We start from the raw sequence: 16,079 nt of genomic DNA, 5'->3' as shown, positions 1-16,079 counted from the left end.
TTAACTTTAAAATCTATTTCTTTTAAAAATCCTATATCTTTTAGCATAATAGCTTTACTATATAATAATAGCAGGTCTTAGGGAGGTCAAATTTCCTATCGATAGACTACCAGCACTCTGACCCAGACCCCCCCTCACCCGGGTAGGTAGTGTGCACCGTGAGTCCGCACTGTCTTCCGACCCGTGCCACAAGTACCGCTACTTAGTTGTTATCACTGGGCAGCAAGATGTGCTCTCGTGCCTGTAACAAGAAAACAATCGTCCACTCCAGCCAGGCTCTTGACTGTACTTTACCAACGGTTTTCCCAGCCCCGACTTCGCTGGCCAAGAACGATACTTACTTTCTATTTTTTTTATACCCTCACTTTGTACTTCATCTGTCTTTCTTGTGCTTCGCCATCTTTCAACTTTTCGGCAACCTCCTAAATAACACCACCCAATATCCAAGAGATAAGCGAAGTTGCACTGCTGATCTAGTTAGCATATTGAGTCCCGTGTCTTCTTGTACTCCGCCTCGGAACTTGAATACCGTGTGTCCCAACAACTCAACTTTCAACAAACTTCGATCTTATCAGCGTGAGGAGAGGGAAAATGGACGGAGAAGCAAACCAAAGTTGGCAAGGAAATAGGATGTCTCCAAATGGAGCGAGATCGAGTCCTGGGCTTCCCTCTCAGAGACGTCACGATGGTAAGTCCCACCCTGTAGGTCAAATTGTCCAAACTTGTATGTTAACTTTTCTAGAAACTTGGGTAGAAGTAGCATCGCAGCCCTCATCTTCCTCCCTGTCCAGTATCGGTGATGAGATTGTTACTACCGGCCTGCGCGTCGGAAATCCATATGTGCGCCGACGACGATTACAGCAATCAGCACGATCGCTCCCTCAACAGCAGACTGCTATTCATAATGTGAACGCGGCCGATTTGAGTAGCCAGGAGGAATACGACGAGAGCGATAGCGAAGATGATCGCCTACTTACCAGCTCGACCGAGAACGCTCAGCCCGAGGAGGAGGCGGATATGGATTCAGAGGCTGAGTCGGATGGTGATAACGTCACCGCGCTCGGACGTGTATCCGATCAACCTACAGAGCGCATCTTTCGACCTCAGCCAAATGCCTTCACTCATCCATCCACCCAACGAAGAGACTCGGCTCCAGCCATCCCAAGCGCCCCTCCTCCTCATCCTCATAATGGTCTTACACGGCCATCCTTCACCCAACGATCACAGACACGGCCCCACCGTGCGGGCCCAAGCTTTATGTCCCCAGCTGTTCGTGAAGAGAACGACGCGGCTCTTCGTGCATCTCTCACTACTCTTCTTTCCTGCGCGCATGCTGCTAGAGGTCTGCCCAAGTCAAAGGATGAAGTAGAGGCCCAGAGGACCGCCAACGCAGGTGTAGGTCCCAGCAGTCAACCTATGGAACTCCGATTTGTACCAGAGTCAGAGCTGTCAACGGAGCCGAGACGAGCCCAACGACCTGCGGGCCCATCTCCACCCCGCAAACGGGGCTCCCCCGCAAGATCCCCTTCACGAACCTCTGAAAGAGGCAAGCACGGCTCCGGATCGCCGACGGTCTCACGGGCTACTAAGAAAAAGAAGGTTGCCCAGATCGAAGAGCCAACCAGCATCTCACCAACCCTTCTCACATGGGTTGTCAGCGCTGGGGTTGTCGTGCTTGTCTCTGTGGTGGGGTTTGGTGCTGGTTATGTTATCGGCCGTGAGGTCGGCAAGCAAGAGGCGCTGGCTGCCAGCGTTGGAAGTGTCAACGAAACGGCATCCTGCGGCCAGGAAGTAATTCGATCTTCGGGCAGTGGGCTTCGTAAGCTTCGATGGGGTGCTGTCGGAAAGAGCATTGTTGCTTAGAAGACATGATTCTCTAAATGGCTTCTGTCGTTTCGGCGACAAGTGTAGCCGATACTTCACGAGGGTTGCGAGATTTGTTGGGAGTTGGAGTTTGTAAGATGTCCTTGACGGTTGTTGTTGCGACATAAGTAACGCAGCGGACTTAACAAGACAACGTTCGCGTTCATGTTACCTGGCGGCGGCTCACTACTAATGTATAGGCGAATTTCGAGCATTGATGCAATTTGCGTGCATTTATGGGGATACATGAGGAATTTGACATGCCTTTTGCTCACTCACATATTTTATTGCCTGGCGAGTCTGTGTTTGCTCTTGGTAGATACTCTGATACTCTGATTACAGGCGTCGGTAATATTCCCCTCATGATTTTCACGATTCATAGTTTAGGGCACAGGAATAAATAAAAACATTTTGAATCATATTACCCGGACTCCCTAGGAAGAGCCTCGATTTCATACAGCACAGTATTGCTAACCACCACATAGTCAGAATTTGTTGGCCAACGCCGCGTCTTGTTGGCCTCGTGGACAGTTCAACGAGTTCACGATGGTAGAAATATGTACGGGCAGCTCACCGACTTCTTCTACAGCGATAAGAAGGGGCACGGTGACAGATGAGTTTGGCCTCGAGGCGCAACAGACCCTATCGAACTGATAGGCTAGAAGTGTTATTTGCAGTTGAGACTTGTGGCTGAGAGCTTATTCCGGCAGAGAGAACCTAGTTCACTATTGTATTGATAATGCCCTGATATGGCAGGCATTTCACGTCTTCTGAATTGCGTGAACATTTTTGACACTTGTGAGACTTGTGGTTTCGCAACCGGTATCGGGGCCATGCCGTGCAGTCCGTAGAGCCATCATCGATAGAGAAAACTGCACAAAAATCTCAAACCCGCTGTTTATCCTCAGATGCCGACCATTCTCCCAGACCTCGTCCGGGCCGTAACGTCAATTCGGCGCCGGCCGGGACGGATAGGCACCGGTGATTGGGACTATTCTTGACTGTTCCGTCTCACGAATACGGAAGGGAGTCGGGCGACGTTTTACTTCTTCATATAAAATGAGCCTCGCGAGCGTCAGCCCATCTTAAGCGGGGCTTCGTAGGCGAGGTGGTTTCTGTGATCGGAGTGATCCGGGGCTGGGAACAAACATGATATGTTTTTTATTTAAATTGTTAATTGCGGCGACTTCAGGGGTAGCTTCCGAGTGTTTGGTAGCATTTCTGGTGGTATCGTGGCCTCGAAAGTTGTCAAACAAACGTGTACATCACAACAGTCTCTTAGGAGTGGCCCTTGAATTGAGCAACCTTTCTAAATCAATGGCTATCTGTGCTTCCAATTGAGATCATAGAGCATGCAGGACTTTGTGAGCTCTTTCAAATTTTGAATCGTACCTACTGTTGCAAGAATTCCATCAGCCATTAGGTAGCAAATCAACATGTGAATCCTGATACGTCTTTTCATCCGCATTTTCTCATCCTGGACACATCAAAAAGCCATTGACCAATAAACAATATGGTCTTATTCATCGAGGACCCTGAAAATGATTCGAGAATCGTCACATTAAATAGCCGGGTAGTTCACGGCTGATCAAGAGTCGGGTTCTTATTCGGACCATAGCGATGAAGCCAATCAGAAACTCCGTGATCCAATTCATCAGACCATTTTAAGAGTTCAGTCTTTCAGTACAAGGGGCAGAGAAGAAAGGGCCGCGACGTAGGTGAATTGGTTTACAAGGGAGAAAATAACATTTTCTACATCAAAACCTCACGTGATAATGGTGTTTGACCATGATTGAGTGATTGTCGAAGGAGGATAAAAATACAGATTGGGCCTATTATAATTAGTAAACACTAAGGTATGTACATACATACACATATTGGGCACTACGTAAGCGATCAATGCAAAAAAACAAATAAATCTTCTATCGGCAAGCAGATAAGAATGCGAAAAAGGAGGGATGGAGGGGCTCAAGATCTGGCACCACAAAGTGTATGCGAATACGAATCCGTAACCATAAGCCAATCATATCACACCCTTTCGTGACGGGACGGCATGGCGCCCCATTATTTTCAGGAACCGTCCATGGGCCACATCGGGTTCCGTTTTGCAGGGCAGCAGGAGTGCTGTAAACTGTGAACCACACAGGGGGCGAGGCAATTCTACGGGCTTAATCTCGACAGAGTCCAGGCGGTGTACCGTGCTGTTGGCTGTTTTTGCTCGGCAGGTGTGTGGGGTCTCTTCTACCAGCTAAGACACCCCAGTCCGAAAAAAAGACGTCGGGGTCTGTCGCAATTACATATCAGTTAATCTCCTTCGCCATCATTCCCTTTCATTTTCCAGTCAGTCTCTTCTTTCTACAGACTCGCCATTGGGATTTCTTGTGCTTCCTGGCGCCGAGGACGATACTTTCTTCTTTTCTTCTTTTCTAGTAATTCCATCCTTCGAAACGGAACGAAAACCCTGATATCCTCCTTACAAAACCCAATCATGGGTCTCCTCCAAGAACTTGCGAGCCACCCGCTCGCACAACAATATCAGGAGCTTCCCCTGGCCCAGCAGATTGGAATTGGCTTTGGAGCTTTCATAGTTCTCTCTGTCGTTCTCAATGTACTCAACCAGCTACTCTTCAAGAACCGTAATGAACCACCCCTGGTCTTCCACTGGTTCCCCTTCGTTGGAAGCACTATCACATACGGAATGGACCCCCCTAAGTTCTTCAGGGAGAACCGTGCCAAGGTACGTTCAAGGAGCCCAAAAATCTAGGATTGAAGACGAGTCTTGGACGCACAAGGCGCCAGAAAACCAAGACTATCATGCTAGAAAACAATGCACGACTAAACGCTGACTTTATACCAGCATGGCGATGTCTTCACCTTTGTCCTCCTCGGAAAGAAAACCACTGTCGCTGTTGGCCCCACTGGAAACGACTTCATCCTCAACGGAAAGCTCAAGGATGTCTCTGCCGAGGAGATTTACACTGTTCTCACTACTCCTGTCTTCGGCAAGGATGTCGTGTATGATTGCCCCAACGCCAAACTCATGGAGCAGAAGAAGGTTAGAAACGACAATTCGATCCTTGCGTAGCAAACATGCTGATAGAAATGCTTTAGTTCATGAAGATCGCCCTCACGACCGAAGCCTTCCGATCATATGTGCCTATTATCTCCTCCGAGGTTCGCGATTACTTCAAGAAGAGCCCTGATTTCAAGGGCAAGTCCGGTATTGTCGACATTCCCAAGAAAATGGCCGAGATCACTATCTTCACTGCCTCACATGCCCTCCAGGGCAGTGTTATCCGTAACAAGTTTGATGAGTCTCTGGCCGCTCTCTACCACGATCTCGACATGGGTTTCACTCCCATCAACTTTATGCTTCACTGGGCTCCTCTGCCCTGGAACCGCAAGCGCGACCACGCCCAGCGCACTGTGGCCAAGATCTATATGGACACCATTAAGGAGCGACGCGCTAAGGACAACGATGACACCGAGCACGATATGATGAAGCATCTCATGAACTCTACTTACAAGAACGGCACCCCTGTCCCTGATCATGAGGTCGCCCACATGATGATTGCTCTTCTCATGGCTGGCCAGCACTCTTCTTCTTCTACCAGCTCTTGGATCATGCTCCGTCTCGCTCAGTACCCTCACATCATGGAGGAGCTGTACCAAGAGCAGGTTAGAGAGCTCGGTGCTGATTTGCCTCCCCTGACTTACGACGACCTTGCCAAGCTGCCCCTCAACCAGGCCATTATCAAGGAGACTCTCCGCCTTCACGCTCCTATTCACTCTATCATGCGCGCCGTCAAGTCTCCCATGCCTGTTCCTGGAACCAAGTACACCATCCCGACCTCGCACACTCTTCTCGCCGCTCCTGGTGTCAGCGCTACCGACTCGGCCTACTTCCCCAACCCCGATGAGTGGGATCCTCACCGATGGGAGGCCGACTCTCCCAACTTCCCCAGAATGGCTAACCGTGGCGATGACGAAGAGAAGATCGACTATGGCTACGGTCTTGTCAGCAAGGGTTCTGCCTCTCCTTATCTGCCCTTTGGTGCTGGTCGTCACCGATGCATTGGCGAGCACTTTGCCAACGCCCAGCTTCAGACAATTGTTGCTGAGGTTGTGCGTGAGTTCAAATTCCGCAATGTGGATGGCGGCAACACTCTGATCGACACCGACTACGCCTCGCTTTTCTCACGACCCTTGGAGCCCGCCAACATTCACTGGGAAAGACGCCAGCAGTAGATTTGGCCCAAAATAATGATGAGACAACACGAAATAAGTTGTATATATGCGGCAAACGCAATGGGCATGCTCGGGAGTTGAGTGTTTTGTAATGGCTGGCTTGGTTTTTCCAAAAAAGAAGTCAATTGTCGTGCCATGCCAGCAAAGATCTGGCGATAGAATCTATAAATTTTTAATAAGCAACGATTAAATTATGAATCAACACAATTTTCTCCGTCTTTCCCTCTCACTGTGATGAACTGATGGCTAGGCGAGCCGATCTCATGGATGATGGGGGCATACCAAGTCGGAAGTTGGCATTTTGACCCCACCAAGCTGAGCGCCATCCATGACGACTGTGCTGCATTCATACCAGTCTGAATCTGAGAAGTAGCTTTGTTATTCTGCAATGAGACTGGCGACACGTCTTTCAGCAGCATTATCGCCAGCTCTGTTTCTGCTCTTTATGAATTCTTTTGTATTGCGAAGATTCACTTGGGAAGCAACTGTTTATCAATACCACTTACATCAGTACCCTTGACCAAAGCCAAAGACCAGCACATCATCCCGATATCATGAACGAGTCATATGGCCCTCTTGTCCGCCTATGGGGCATACGCCCTTCTAAACTCCCAGGTGCAGGGGCACCGCCAGAAGAGCTCAAGGTTCTTCTCTCCTCGATTATTCTCGAAGCCTTGCCTTTCCTAAACTCCGTCCCTTCCGAGATCCCTTCCGTGGAGCCTGCTACTGAACTACAGTCCACAAGTGATCTCTGGAAACACAAGACAGTCAAAACGTACGACGGGTCTGCCGCTTCTGTTCATGTATTCGAGCGTACTGTTGATGCTGAGACTCTTGGGGTTGTAGCGCAGAAGAACCCGGAGCTTGGGATACCACCTGATAAAGCGCAGTCAGAGCTTTGGGCGCTTCGACGGAGTACTCATGAAGCAAAGAAAGAGAAGGGCACGGCAGATTGGGAAGAGTTCGTGAGATGTTTCAAGGAGAAGCACGGTGAGGCGGAGAAGACCTTTACGCCAAGCGTGGTGAGCTTTAAGCGACTACAGGAATGGGATTGCTCAGGCATTGAGATTCAGCTGAACGGCGAAACTTGGATTGACTGGACGCTGCATCGTGAAGAGTCCGTCCATGACCTTCCTGGCCCGTTGTCAAAGCGTGTCTTTCCTGTCCTACAAGCCACAGCTGCTGTCCGTGGACGCAAGGAGTTCCTTGTCGTTCAAATCGCGATCCGGGCCAGTGACGATGCAACAGACGTGGCTAAACACGAGGGCCCAATTCGGGCGGCTTACACAAGTGTTGAGAGGGTAAGAGAATTAGGCGATGGAAGCTTGGAATGGGTGATGGGGACAGCATCTGATGCGAAAGGCTTGGTACCTATGTGGGCACAGAAGCTAGGTCTTTCTGGTGCGATAGCTAAGGATGTCGGTATATTCATGGGCTGGATTGGTCTGGAGAGATTGAAGGGGAAAGATGCTGAAGTTATTGGTGACATTGAATAATGAAGGCCATGGCGCTTGGGTAATACAGACGTTGGTCCTGCACGCGCGAGTGCATTCCATCATTCTAGCAAGAAACGAGCTATTGTTGTACGGTATTTGCAAACGCTCAAATTGTAAATTCTCCGAGTCAAGATCGGATATATGGAATTATTTTGCTGGGTTACAAGGTCACATTTGCAAGAAGCACACCTCGACATTATGGAATGCGCTGCTAAGTAAATCCTATTACTTACCTACCTGAGTTACCTTACTTCCATATCAGACGGAGTGGAAAAGGATTAGATTTCGAGCTGTATACCTACCTGGGTAGTACTTAGGCAGGAGCCTTGGGGCGAATCTCGAGATACTTACCTTGGTAGTAGGTAGGTAGGTACTAAGGTATAGGTAAGGTAGGTGTTGTTCGTGTGTCAGAGGCTTCTCTTGCCTCCTTGCTCTGAACCTCCTCCAAACCTAGCCCCTTCCTTCCTTCCTTCACTCTTCGATAACAGTTTCGGAGCATTTTCACTTTAAGGCAGAAGGAAACACCAATAGATTCAGGCACCTTTCTATACCTACCTGCCTTGGGGAAGGGGATGGGAAAGACAAACAACCTAGGTAGGTAATCATCAAAATCTCATGGAGGCGTCACGTCTCCTGGCCTCTTTTCCCTTCCATCACCACCGGGCCATTCATATTCTGATGAGCATCCTTCAGCGATACCTGTCTCGCTTCTCTTCTCAAGTAGAAAAACTCAATTTGCTTTCAACATGAGCCAGAACCGCCACCGATCAGCTCCTAAGGGAACTGGTGCACCTCTGTCGCCTCCTTCAAGTCAATCCTCGGCCAGCTTTGCTCCAGCCTTCACTGCATCGAAAACCTTCCCCGATGTTACGTATTCATCCACCCAAACAACGCCAAACAGTCCAAAAAGTGAAGAAAATCAGCTCTTAAAACAAGCAGAAGCGCTCGCTAATATGCATTTCGAACTCAACCTCCATACTGTCTTCTCGCTTGCCAGTCGACTTGAAAAAGAAGTCCAGCAGCTCGTTATCCGCACCGCCGATGACCAAGAATTCAGACGCCAGAATGAAGAAAGGATGACGAAGATGATGATTGAGATCCAAACAGTCAAGGCCTACATGGCTCGCATTGGACATAATCGTGAGCCTGCCACACGAGCGGACATCGAGAGATTACAGCAAGCAATGAGTGATACCACAATGGAATGGAACAACCAACTGGAGGACGCAAGGACAAAAATAGATGAGATATCAGGTCGAATGATTGACGCCTCGCGACATGCAGGTGTTAGGGGCAATGAGGCTCCAACAAGCCCATCTCTACTTGGAATAGAAACAAGAGCAATGCGAAAGGCAAAAACAGATATCGCCTCAAGTCCCCACTATCAGCAGAGTAAGTCATTCTGGCCTGGGATTTTGAGACCTTTAAAAACTAACTTATGACGAAGCCCCTCCGAGCTCGTCGAGTCTAGAGTCACGCGTTAACGATGCAATCAACTCAACAAAACGCTGGAACCGCGAACACAAAACCACAAAAATGAGAGAGAATCAGTTTATCATTACCTACCTCAAGAAACAAGGGCAACGAGACCCGGTACTCGCCAAGCTACTGCTTCAAGCGATTCGCGAGCGTGCATCCAACACAAAGACAAAGACTAGCAGAGCAAAGAAACTACCAAGTCTCGAGGAAACTTGCCGCAATACATCGTGGCAAGATGTTATAGACTCAGCAACAGAAGTTCTTGTGGTCAATAAAACACGGACCCTCCAATTTCTGAAGCAAGCTTGAGTGGACAGATTAGATAGGACATTGGTTTATTTTGCCTGGAGCTTAACGAATCACTGTCAAGAAGGAGAAAAACATGCAAAGAATGTTCGGTTCACCATTTTCCATCAATGCTTGATATACGTATACATGGCCAGCGGGTAAAAGTGGAACTGATCCATAAGATGCGCGCTGCGCGGCTCCTCCATTTTAGTTTCATCACTTACCTCACCTTGCCTAAATAAAAGGACATTTCGCATCATTTCCAAGCATCGACTTTATCAGTGCGATTTTGTACCCTTGCTCCCCCGCACTTCAGAGTCATAAGGAACGAAGGACATACCCAGTTTACACTCGCTTGAATTGAGCATCGTGAACTTCTTGAGCTCTCCATTTGCAGCATGTCGACACCGACACCAAAGGATGGCCAACCACCCGCAAAACCTCGTCTGAAGCTTAACGTTAGCCGGTCTTCCTCTTTCGTCGCTGATGCGAATGCGACACCTTCAGTCTTGGTCCCGGCTGGTCCAGCTGCTCCGACTCCGACTCCGACGGAAGGTCGCAAGGTGAAGCTCAAGATCGGAAAATCGCAACCCTCAACACCTGCGGAACAACCTCCAGTGAAGACGAAAGCTGGCCGACAACCTAAGCCCACACAGAAACTCGTCGAGAGCAAAAAGCGCGCACACGAAGAAATAGATGATGAGCTGGGCTCGGCGCATCCAACAACAAAAATAAAACTTAAACCAACGAAGTCAGGGCTCACCCCCACGGTCGTGGTGAAGCCAAAGGGACGCGCACCAGTACATCCGCCAGGAGATGGCTATGACTCAGAGGCGAGCGATCGAGAGAAGGATCCATCGATAGAGGAACAATTTGTTCTGAGGATGCTACCAGGAGAACACTGTGACTATGTGCGCTCGTGCATGGAGAATGGCAAGATGGGTATTCCTCGGAGCCAGGGAGGAGCAGACATACAACTCAAATTCTTTGAGGAGGATTCTCGAAGGGCGGTCGTGTCAGTCAAAGGTCAGCCGTTTGCCGCTGTTATGGTGGACCTGCCTACAGTTACAGAGGCGATGAAGACATGGGATCGCAAATCATTCCTCAAGTCTGCAGACATCTGCCAAATGCTTCTGGTTTACCAGAAAGTTTCCACCGAAGCTGAAGCAAGACAAACACCTCTACCAAGTATGATCGACCAACACTTCAAATGGCCACACGGCCTAACACCGCCCATGCACGATTGCGTGAACCGGCGATTTGCCAAGACCATCAGTCGAAAGGAGATTGAGGATAAAGAAGCAGAAGTCGAACGTCTACTCGCCGAGGATGCTAAAGCCGGTTCTACGCGCTGGGAATGGGTCGACGAGAGCAAAGACGAGGACGAGGACGCCGAGGGCGATATGGACGATGATGATGATGATGGTCGTATGGACTACTTCCAGAGCCAAGATGTATTCGGAGAAGACGACCTTGCAGCCGATCTTGAGGCCGCTTTCGGGGAAATGGGCGATGAAACTTCCGCTACCGGTATGGATGCTCCAACGCCAATGACAACCACACAGGCCAATACACCCGCGCCGCTCCAAGATAGCATTGAGTCGGATGAGTCTGAGGAAGTTTCGGACGATGATGATGATGACGACGATGAGGATCTGGACGAGGATGCTCGAGCGCAGCGCGACGAAGAAAAGGGCGTCAAGTCTTTCATCAACGACCTGAAGAACCAGCTTGCCGGCAAGCAAGAAGAACTGGCCCGTACTACAAACAAGATCCTCCGGACTCGTATTGAGCAGACCATCAAGCAGCTCAGGGCAGAGATTGAGCTCAAGAACTCATCTATCGGTATCGAGACAGATGACTGATGAGGGAGTATAAATCAGTCCATGGTGTATATCAGTTGCTGAGAAGGCAGCTGGGTTTGTGGTGGGTAGACGGCGTTAAGGTGTAGCCCAAGATCTGGGCAAGCGGTGATTTGATTCTGGATTTGGGCCCTAATAAAAATACCACATGGACTATTTCTCACCCAACTGCTAGTAAAGCTGCCATACATCACAAGATGCCCCATTGTGTGCTTGTTAACTGATTTGAAACATGATCTTATACACCAGCATGAGGATAGAGCCCAAACAACACACTTGAACACCATCTTTGTAATATATTTTCATTGAAATAAAACAGGAAAGATTGGTATCTCATCGCTATCCAAAAATCAACGCCAACCAACACTACCTATGCTTGTGACATCCAGTGCGTCTTACAGTTATCCTCATGCGCTTTTGGGCTTTTCACACAAGAGAAAGCATTCAATGAAAGAATGAAAATTTGTCTCTAGCTCACCAGTCGATCCCTGCCCAACCATAGGTTCCATCAACGTTGTGCCAGCCCCTATTTTCCATGCTATCCTCCCATCCCATCATCACGGCCAGTAGGCGGCACCCTGAAGCACTCACCGTGCAAACAATCTTATCGCTCGACTCCGATAGAACGGCTAGATCCATCATATACGCTCGACCGACGAGACTACGGAGTCGGAGCGTTTCTTCAGAAGGCGGTGCCATATGTCTGGCTTCTTCATTCACACCATCGACATTCACTCCTGCTGGTGCTTCAGCCGCATTATTTTTGCTTTGGACACCAAGATTCCAGAAAAGGGGAGCAAAGAAACCGCCCTCCCAACCAAACGTGTTCTCAACAAAGTTATTTAGCGAATGATGATTGCCACTTGCGCGGGCAATCGCACCTTTTGAAGCTAGACGAATTCGATCTTGGGAAAGAATGGTATGAGAAAACTCAGGCTCCTCATGAACTGTGGGGTCGTCCGAAGCCAAGAGAGTGATATGTCGCCGTTGCGTGTTATCTTCCATTCCTGTATTGTTGTAGTATTCGTCCACAAAACGGATGACTTGTTTAAGGTAGACATCAGCCGGGATATAGGTATCGCGATATTGAAATTCGAGTGGATGCTGGTCGCCATGACGAACGTGAAGCCCAATGATGGGTATATGCGTCATGAGACTGCCTTCAGTGTTGGCTTTTGCTTGAATTGCAGTCACACGCTCATCAACATAAGCCTGATCCTCATCACTCAAGATGAATAGATCCTCATATCCAATACGAGCCAGTTCGAAGAGATCCCGCAATCCATCCTCGGTTCCTGCAACTCGATGATTTTGGGCTAGCAACGCCGGGAATACCTCCTTAGCTGTCGCAGAGGAAACGACCAAGTGACGAGCTTGAAAAGGACAAGGAACCATGTGGTGTCGAGGAGGAGGACGACAGTCAGGGATAGGAGGAGCTTCAAAAATCTCGGTCCAGGGTCCGTAGGCCCAACGTTTATCCACAATGAAGAACTCACGGTCAAGTTGCTTTGCTAGTCCGTAAAAGGTCCACAGCATCATGAGTGTGTTACCAAGGCCAGCATCTGAGGATTCCAAAACAAAAGTCATGGTGCTTTCACACACCGGTTTATGCTTCAAGTGCTTTTTATCCACACCAACAAATTTGCCCTTGTTTTTGGTACGAATACCTTTGTAGGGTGCTAGAAGGCCTGATCTCTCAGCATCATATACGTCGATATAGTATTCATCTTTGGCATCATAGTTGATGATAGCCTTTTCGGTGATCGGGGCCTTGTGATGAATGTCTCTCGCCCGGGAAGAAACCTCTCGGCACTGACTGCCCATCTCTGCATATTGATTCATAGTCAAGGGAAAGTCCCCGTTTGGTGGTATAAAGACAGTCCACTTCGAGCGACCCTTGTTGTCGTTGATAAGAATGGGCGTGGGGAAATCCGGGAAGGCATCTTGGCCAACCATCTCAAACTCCTCTTGTCCAAAATAAGGCCATACTGCCGCTGGAATGGCATCTGGATTCTGAAAAGCCAATGCCACAAGGTATGTGATTGAGAGCAAGATACCAAGGAGAAAAAGTCGTCGAAAGACTCGGCTCGGTCGAGCGACCAAGATCTGGCTCGAGGCCCTCTTTGGGGGTCGAGGTACCAGAGCTGGAAGTGCTGGAGAAGCAGGCGGTGAAAAGAATAGGTGGTTGAAATTGAAACGGGATGAAGTTGATGAAATAGGCCCGCGATCTTGGGAGTTGTAAGAGCTAGCTCGGCGCAGGTTTAGTGCTGGCGGCACGACCAGCATCTTTGATTGAGTTGGACCAGACATCATGGAATTGTTGGGAAATGAAGGTAACGCGGGAGAATCAAGCAATATGGGAATAGAATTGCTAGTCGAGAACCCAAAGCTGTTGCTCCGGAATTGCGAATGTAACGATGAAGGATCCGGTAGACGACAAACCAGGTCGAACAGAGCGGATTGAGCTAAAAGGAAGGCCTAAGACGGTTTGCTTTGCTTTGCCTATCTGTGTAACACAATGAAAATTGCCCGTAATCTTTAATGGCAATCGGAAGTGTTCTCAAACGGGACGCTTTGGATTCCTTGTAAGCAAACGAAGGTCTCAGTGGATGTCGTTCGTTCATCTGGCTTTGGTAGACCTAGAGGGAAGCCAGCCGTTGAAGTCGCCCTCCCAATTACACGCAGAAGGCAGTGATATATGTCCGAAGATAAGTAGTAGAGTCAAAACCTGAATGGGCGAGTAGCCAAATGCTCGGAATAGGACAAAAGATGGAATGTAAGGTAAGGAAAGGAATGTGTAACGAATCGAATAAGAGCCCAAGTTGCGAGTGTAGACATCGAGCCTTGGACCTGCACTGCAAAGAACAAGAGAAGAAGAAAGATCCCCTTGGGGCACAAAGGAAAGGGAAACAAGAGTTCTAGATTTTAGACGCTGAGGATATGAAATTCTTCGGATCATGGACTTGAAAAGAAGACGAAGACCGGATGGGGCTCGACCCACGACAAGGAGTACCCTGGGATGGGAAGCAACTCCGAAGCAACGCCTGCTGCGGGATGCTTTGAGCACGGATAAAACATCAGACCAGGGAGGCATAGGTACCTACCAAGGTAGAAAATGTACAAATGCATGGCTACCTACTTTACCTTAGGTATTAACCTACTAACCTATGTCAAAGGGTATGTAAATATTCGGACAGACGAGAGCTTTACACTTATCGTAAAGCCATAATATAAGCAGGAGGACAAAGTGTGGTTTATTTTCCTTCAAATCGTATCACCTCCATACTCATCAAACTGTATAGCATCCCGTTCCTCTGGCCATTGAAAAGAGGAAGCATCGCAAGCTAAGCTTAGTCCAACAGTCGTGTCGCACTGCGTGGGGTTCTTCAAAGACAGATGATTTACCTCAGACTGATTACGCAGGCAGGGGCACAATATGCTGTGCACAAAAGTACTTTCCGCCATGTCATCATAAAATCAACAGGAAACATATCGCGTTCCGGTTGCCGACGATCATCACATGGGCCATCAGATCTTGCGCCGTTTAAGCTGGGAGCTGTTACAGATGCTTGGGAGACAGCCAACTATGTGGCAGCACTTCACGCAAACATTGAGGGGATGAAATGGCCCTGGGCTTACAGGCTGCCCATCAATCGCCAGACAAAGGCTGTCAACGGGATGTGGTGGCTAACAGCCGAAACAGCTATGCTACTCTTCCTATGTGACACTTTAGCTCAAAGCACTTCCAGCCCTTTCATTCGCGGATTCTTCGGTCCTTGACAAACATTGTCACCAGCTAATAAGCACCTCTTACGAGGTCCGAGAGTCTCTCCACCCTAGTCCGCGCTTCTGCAAGGTACAGCTCCTTGCACGTCTTACTGGTACAGGGACAGAGAAAGCAAAGCAAATAATGCTGGGGCCTCCCGGGTTTTCGCTAATTTCAGACCTGTTTCAGTTTAAGGAGCTTTAAACGGCCAAGGCCAATGAGAAAGAGTTATTCTCGTGACCATTCTAGCCATTCAGCTTCCTGCCCGTGATAACTTTAGTTAAAGGGCCACATCAAGTCAACCCAACCAAAAACAATAACTAATCGAATATCTTGGCTTGCTGTTTCAACCATACAACAAGAAACAGCGAACGCTCCCCGATGTTTCGAAGACGCATCCTTCATGGGGCTGAGTAAACCGATCATGTCAAATTAGGACCGGAAGCTGATAGAAACGATATGCCGTGCAAACGGCCGGAAGCTTCTTTCTCCTCGTGTTTTATGTTTGTATCCGAAACACTCTCGGGCCCCAGCACGAGATTAGAATTGTGCGAAGTTGTCTGACTTTATAGTCGTGCCACTATAAAGCCTTGGGCACCGTAAAGGATTCAATGCGATACGCTTCATCGGGGGGCTTTGTTGTTCTAGTGACCTCGGGGCTTTAGCCTGTGTCTCAGTGCAAATGTGAAGCACATCACAACCAAGTTAGTATCTTGGAGGGCTCTAATCACACAAAACCTTATACATCAACTTACACGTCACACATCTCTCATCAATATACATGCTCGAATCTCAGAGTTTCTTCATTCTTATCTCCATCTCATGTTTTTTCGTTCCCCATCATTAACTACCTGCAACAGCCAAATGCCGCATCCTGTTGTTGCTGTCAAATCTCCCGCTCTCAACTCATCATGGTATAAGTACATAACTAGGCTCTCTTCCCCAAAGAATAAAGTAAAACGAAGGTAACAATGCCCTGTCAGAACGGTGGTTGCCCGCTTCTTGGCACAAAGAAAATTGTTCGCAAAACGCAAAACGGGCTCTACGGTGCGCTGTTTCTCACCAAGTCCCTGAAAC

General features: G+C 48.6%; 6 protein-coding genes across 6 annotated transcripts; 5 read left to right on the top strand and 1 right to left on the bottom strand.

The window, feature by feature from the left end:
• Positions 1-591: 591 nt before the first annotated feature.
• FTJAE_345 (uncharacterized protein) lies at positions 592-1,863 on the top strand (the record flags this gene model as incomplete). Its single annotated transcript, XM_037349748.1, has 2 exons — positions 592-688; positions 743-1,863. 2 exons carry the CDS (start codon positions 592-594, stop codon positions 1,861-1,863), a joined length of 1,218 nt encoding a protein of 405 aa, XP_037212692.1.
• Positions 1,864-4,351: 2,488 nt separating this feature from the next.
• Positions 4,352-6,111, top strand: FTJAE_344 (cytochrome P450 monooxygenase 51B; the record flags this gene model as incomplete). Its single annotated transcript, XM_037349737.1, has 3 exons — positions 4,352-4,600; positions 4,721-4,918; positions 4,975-6,111. 3 exons carry the CDS (start codon positions 4,352-4,354, stop codon positions 6,109-6,111), a joined length of 1,584 nt encoding a protein of 527 aa, XP_037212691.1.
• A 554-nt stretch (positions 6,112-6,665) lies between these two features.
• FTJAE_343 (start-like domain protein) lies at positions 6,666-7,607 on the top strand (the record flags this gene model as incomplete). Its single annotated transcript, XM_037349726.1, has 1 exon — positions 6,666-7,607. One exon carries the CDS (start codon positions 6,666-6,668, stop codon positions 7,605-7,607), a length of 942 nt encoding a protein of 313 aa, XP_037212690.1.
• Positions 7,608-8,353: 746 nt separating this feature from the next.
• On the top strand, positions 8,354-9,395 carry FTJAE_342 (uncharacterized protein; the record flags this gene model as incomplete). The annotated part of the gene is made up of 2 exons (XM_037349715.1): positions 8,354-8,999; positions 9,055-9,395. 2 exons carry the CDS (start codon positions 8,354-8,356, stop codon positions 9,393-9,395), a joined length of 987 nt encoding a protein of 328 aa, XP_037212689.1.
• Positions 9,396-9,772: 377 nt separating this feature from the next.
• FTJAE_341 (transcription initiation factor TFIID subunit 7) lies at positions 9,773-11,239 on the top strand (the record flags this gene model as incomplete). The annotated part of the gene is made up of 1 exon (XM_037349704.1): positions 9,773-11,239. The coding sequence occupies one exon, from the start codon at positions 9,773-9,775 to the stop codon at positions 11,237-11,239; it is 1,467 nt and encodes a 488-aa protein (XP_037212688.1).
• Positions 11,240-11,710: 471 nt separating this feature from the next.
• On the bottom strand, positions 11,711-13,546 carry FTJAE_340 (uncharacterized protein; the record flags this gene model as incomplete). The annotated part of the gene is made up of 1 exon (XM_037349693.1): positions 11,711-13,546. One exon carries the CDS (start codon positions 13,544-13,546, stop codon positions 11,711-11,713), a length of 1,836 nt encoding a protein of 611 aa, XP_037212687.1.
• Positions 13,547-16,079: the final 2,533 nt, after the last annotated feature.

Source organism: Fusarium tjaetaba, assembly GCF_013396195.1.
Source record: "Fusarium tjaetaba strain NRRL 66243 chromosome Unknown NRRL66243_c0000010, whole genome shotgun sequence".
Classification (NCBI taxonomy): Eukaryota; Fungi; Ascomycota; class Sordariomycetes; order Hypocreales; family Nectriaceae; genus Fusarium; species Fusarium tjaetaba.
Note: the sequence above shows the minus strand (reverse complement) of the source record. Positions and strands in the feature narration are given on the sequence as shown.